Here is a 5,537-nt window from a genome sequence, read left to right as displayed (position 1 = left end):
TCATATTTGTTTGTCTCACCAGCACTCCCCTCCCTGGCTGATGGAACTGTCTTTCAAGTTATGTGAGTGAAACATTACCCAGTAGTCCATTGCTAAAGCTGGGGCAGAAAGGGGCTCCAGTCCTGCCTGTGTGCTGAGAAACATGGGTGATGTTGGAACTGCTTGGCCATGGAACCATGTTTGTTGTGCCCACAGTGACAGTGACCACATTCGAGGCTGCATCATATTTATTTATTGTCAACCAAAACAGTGGCTCACAACCCACTAAAGTCAGCTGGGTTTTATTCTCATACCACACACACCTGCTAACACACAGTTTCTCTTCATACAGATGTATTTTAAACAACTGGAACAAACCAGGATGTCCATTCGAAGAACTGTTCTTTACTGACAGAGTTAAAGATAAGGGCTTGCAGCATGGTACAAGCTTGTATAAGGTTTGTATATTCCATGTTCCAACTAACAGCTGGAATGAGGTTCTGATGAGCCTTGTTTATCATTGTTAATGGCTGCCCCTGATTGACTACCCATAACCTGATATTAAATATCCTAAAAAGATATTTTCCTAGGTTGAGGCATGAAGAGACTTGTGGAATCTAAGAAGTTTACTATAAGCTTTTTAGGAAGTTAACAACGCTGTCCAGTCCCCTTTTCCCAGATGGAAATGAAAAGCCACAATAATCATATAGGCTTATGATTCCATGGAATCCATCCTCGAGGTGGTACCAGGTCACTCGAACCCCGTTGTCCTCCAGCCTCTTCTTGTACAACAAGCCATCGTCCCTCAGCACGTCATACTCGCAGGTCAGGATGAAAGATTCTGGCAGCTGGTGAACAACAGAGTCTTCAGCCAACAGTGGGCACAGGTTGGGCTCACAGAATCTCTTCACTGTCTCATAAACTTCAGCTATAAAATCAGTGGGCCCAAGTGGCTTCACACCTCTGACCTTAAATTCCTCAGGGATGTTGTCTGGACTCACCCACTTCCTATACTTCAGCCTCAGGTCTGGAGGAATATGAGAGCCCTCCAAGACCTCTTGCATGTGCAGTGCATCCCCATTGAGGTACAGCAAAGCAAAGAAAGCAGCACGTTCCCGGAATAACAGAGGGACTCCCCGATTTTGTTGATAAGATGGCAAATTGAAGTCCAGCGCCTGAAGGCCTGGATAGATCAGGATCTGAGCACGGAGTTTGGGGAAGTCTGACCTGCCTGCCAGGGTCTGGCTCACAGCAGCTGCCAAGTTGCCCCCAGCACTGTCCCCGCAGACAATGACCCGGGCAGGATCCACGCCGTAGTGCTCCAGGTGCTGCAGGAAGTGCTGGGTGGCGTTCAGACAGTCTTCGTATGCAGCGGGGTATTTGTGCTCAGGGGCTAAACGGTACCTGGGACACAGAGACAAGTGTAAGAGAAGGAAACATCAGTAGTAGTAATCAGGAAATGGTCTCGTATGCTGTTCTTCAGCCCTATCATTTTGGATTGGTTTGGCTCTAGGTTAGGGTCTTCAGTGCCTCCAAACATTTTGGGATTGCAGATAAGCTGTAAATGGTGAGTTCAGTCACAAGAACTTACTGAAGTAGCATTGTCTCTGATTAACAATCTGACCAAGGACTTGTATAATTCCTACTGATGCTGAAAACTCCCTCTGTACTCCTGACAAGGTTATTTAATAATTTTGTGCCTCTGCTTCCTATGTGTAAAATGGGAGTATTTCAGCGTGATTACTCTCTTTTCCCATAGTTCCCAATTGCTTGGAGCACCAACATGTCTATATGTTCAGTGCAAGGAAGACTTTTTTTCACCTAAGTTTTTAATTGGCTTTTATAGACTTCCTTAGTGTGCCAAATATTTCCATATATATCTTTTTGGACTATCTCTGGGCATGAACATTTAAGGGCTGCAAAATCTCAGTTATCACTAGTTGTCTCTTTATGGACTTCACTGAATCCCATAGAAATTCCTCTGCCAAAAAAGAACATCTCCAAAACCAGCGCTGCTCTGCTGTAGTCCCACAGCAACAATAACCTCCCAACAACAGAACTGGGTAGTGTTCACTTACTGCACAGACACAACTACCGAGTCACTCTCCCTGGAGAGGTAGCGACACACCTTTTCATAGGTATCTGCAAAAGAAATGTTGTTAGTGCTTTGCTATTGCCCTCAGCTTTGGGACAGCCTGAGCAATGTCCATTCCAGAAAGGCTTCAGACTTCATCCCAAATCACATGCTGAAACCTCATCTTATTTCAATTTTCTAAAAAGATGAGAATATTCTTTCTACACTACTACAGTTCCTTCAGGAAGTATCTTACCAAGGCTTCCGAATACCCAGCCTCCTCCATGAAAGAAGAGGATGCCTCTCCTTGGCCCATCAGAGGTAGCTTTAGGCTGATAAACCCTCACAGGTACTTCGTTAAACTGCAGATCCTGGATAAAGAGCTTTGGATCCAGCCCTAGTTTCCGTCCCTGTCGCACATATCGGCCAAAAGTGATTTGGCTGCAAAGCCCAGTCTTCTCCAAAATCCTTCCCTGTTAAAGGTAAAAGACATTAAGGCATGTTTAAAAGTCTGGAGTTAGCCAGGGTATAAAAATCCTGTGTCGTACTTACATCAAACTTTATTTGGGGGAAATTTTAAAGAAACACAGAACTCTGATTTGGAAATGAAACAATTTTCCCAAGTTCTCACATCCTATAGTCTGTAGAAAAATTTACTTGCGCTACTCAAATCCAATGTCATTGTAACGTCACATCAGAAATTTTATAAAGATCAGCCAAACTGGTCGTCTTGGAGTACATATTTTAATCATCAGCATTGTCCTGCACATATTTGTGTCATTCTTGTTTCATTTATACTTGATGACAACAACTAAATACAGTATGTAGAAACAGTTCTTCATTGCTGAAACTAATGTTCATGAATTAGACCATAAAACTCAGTGAATTTGCAAATCTAAAGTGCCACACTGGGTTGTGCAAGTTAGTTACTGTATTTTATTTGCACAACAGATCTACTGAGCAAAATGAAGTTGCTTCCTTTCCCAATGTTCTTGCAAGCTAGAATATAAATCTGATGTAATAAGTGAACAAACAAGAAGCTGGGAATCAGTTACCATTCACTGGCTGAACAAGATCCCTCTTTTTAATGCCCAGTGAGTCTGTCTTGTCACCTGCTAGTGGGGTTCAGGATTGCTGGGCAGCATTGTCAGTAAATTTAATTTAAAGAGGACGTAAATGGTTTAAGAATCTGTGTGGAGGAAAACAAAGTCTGTGTGATAGCAGGAGTGATGTTTGGGGCTAAAGGAGTGACAAAGCTGAAGATTTTAAGAAATTCAAAGACAGTAAGTAACAGAGGCAGAGCTGAGGAGGGCTCTAATGCCGTTTATGCAACCCTGCCAGAGGGAGTCCAGGGATTAAATAAAGCAGCCCTAACCGGATTGTGTGCCATAAATGTCAGCCGTGGCAGGAGCAGCTGAAGGGCTGCAGCTTTCCTTGTGCAAGGTGATTTCGCCTGAAGCTGCGGGCAGTTATCAGGCAGAACACCAGCCCAGCCCCGAATTCGGGGCTGCCATCAGCCGTCGCAGTCTCCGCTAACACGCCCCAGCACGCTCCTGAACCGGGAACGGGATTTGCCCGCGACATGGGCAGTGCTCCCCGCAGCAGCCCGGCCGGGGGTGCCCAGGGCAGTGTCCGCACCAGGGTGTCCGGGACAGCATCCTCGACCGGGGGTTGCTCGGGGCAGTGTTTGGACCGGCGGTGCCGGGGGCAGCATCCTCGACTGGGGGATATCGGGGGCAGTGTCCGGATCGGGGGTGCCCTTGCAGTGACCGTATCGGGGGTTGCCCCGGGGCAGAACCCGCCCGGCGGGTGCTCTCCGCATGCCCTCCCCGTGATGCGGCACCGCCAGCATCCCATGGAGACAGCGGGGACACGCGGATCCTAGCCCCGGCTCCCCGTGTTTGTGCAACCGCTGCCCCCCCAGCCCGCGGGTGCCCCAAACGCCCCCTCGCCCCCCGCACCGCCACTCACCAGCGCGGCGGTGCCGAGCAGCACGGTCAGCACCAGGCGCAGCTTGGCCGGCTGGTTCACCCCGGGCGGGATGTCGTAGCCGGGCAGGCCGAGCAGCACCGCGGCCGCCGCCAGCGCCGCCAGGGGCAGGAGCAGCAGCAGCAGCGCGGGCAGCAGCGCCATGGCCCGGCCGCGGCCCCGCGGGGCTCCCCCGGCAGTGCTCGGCAGAGCCGCGGCCCCGTCACGGGCCGAGTGCGGCCGCTCCGCAAAGCCGGCGCAGGGGTCATGGTGCGGGCGGCCGGGGGGAGCCGCGCGGAGCGGCCGGAGGCGCCGGCCGGGTAATCTCGGTTCAAGGAGGCCCGGCGTGACCTGCGCGCGGTACCGGGGAACGGACGGGCCCGGCGCCGCCTCCCGCCGCGCCGGGGCTGGCACGGCCCCCATGACCCTGCGCCCCCGGCAGGCTCACCGCCTCCCCCTCCGCCCTCAGTTCCGCGATTCTCTGCGAGCGGCTGCCCGCGGGAGGCTAAAGGAAGGGCTGGCTGCCCGTACTCAGTGAAGGGCTGCCCTTGCGCAGGGAAACCTAAGGGAAGTCAGCATTCGTTTTTGTAAAAAGTTCTGCTTTTCTCAGCCCCCCAGTAGGATTTTTTTCCTTTTTTCCTGAGGATTTCCTTAGGACGAGGAGCAATGGGCATAAACTAAAACGCAGGTTTCACCTCAACATGCGGAAGAACTTCTTTGCATTGAGGGTGGCAGAGCACTGGGACAGTGCCCAGGGAGGGTGTGGAGTTTCCCTCTCTGGTGACATTCCAAGCACACCTGGATGTGTTCCTGCATCACCTGCTCCAGGTGACTCTGCCTTGGCAGGTGATTGCACTGGATGATCTCCAGAGGTCACTCCCAACCCTAGAAATTCTGTCATTTCCATGTCCTCAGTCTGGCTGTTCTGAGTGTGCTGTTCTTCCTTGCTTTCATCAGCAGGGTGTAATGAAGCATCATGTCAGGGAATACACTGTCTCATCCTGTAAATAAAACTCAAGCCGTGCAGACAGCACAAATTGACAGATTGTAGCACACAAACACAGCACAGATTCTGCAAAAGTTAATACTGGGGAACACCCTTTGGAAGAACATTTTGCTTCATATTCTCTCTCTCTCTTTAAGCTGTACCTTTCAGTACACACAAACCAAGAGTCCAGTTCACTGATCCTTTCTATCTTTCAGAAACCTGGTGTGAGCATTTCCTCTCAACAGTGTATCCTGCCCTCAGTGGGCATAGTGGAGACATTCCAAAATTAAAAGGACTTTGTAGACCTACAATTATTTCAAAATCAGAGCAGCCCTTACTTGCCTCCAGCAGGGTGTCCCCCATCAACTCTGGCCTTGCACTGCTACTTTTGTAGCCATGGAATATTTGCTCAATCTCCTCACTGAGATCTTGATCTCTGCCTGTTTCTCCAGAGTTTTCCTCTATCTCTTCCCTCCAGCTCACTATCTACCTAGCTCGTACTTTTTAGCTAAATAAAGTCATGCTTTG

At 49.9% G+C, this 5,537-nt stretch overlaps 1 protein-coding gene across 1 annotated transcript; it reads right to left on the bottom strand.

The window, feature by feature from the left end:
- Positions 1 to 212: 212 nt before the first annotated feature.
- LOC120411125 (arylacetamide deacetylase-like 4) lies at positions 213 to 4,474 on the bottom strand. Its single transcript, XM_039564118.1, has 4 exons — positions 4,025 to 4,474; positions 2,310 to 2,526; positions 2,058 to 2,121; positions 213 to 1,383 (listed from the first exon to the last, which is right to left on the bottom strand). Exons 1-4 carry the CDS (start codon positions 4,442 to 4,444, stop codon positions 609 to 611), a joined length of 1,476 nt encoding a protein of 491 aa, XP_039420052.1. The 5' UTR covers positions 4,445 to 4,474; the 3' UTR covers positions 213 to 608.
- Positions 4,475 to 5,537: the final 1,063 nt, after the last annotated feature.

This window comes from Corvus cornix, chromosome 21, assembly GCF_000738735.6.
Source record: "Corvus cornix cornix isolate S_Up_H32 chromosome 21, ASM73873v5, whole genome shotgun sequence".
Classification (NCBI taxonomy): domain Eukaryota; kingdom Metazoa; phylum Chordata; class Aves; order Passeriformes; family Corvidae; genus Corvus; species Corvus cornix.
The sequence above is the reverse complement of the archived record's forward strand: the minus strand, read 5'-3'. Positions and strand labels throughout refer to the sequence as shown.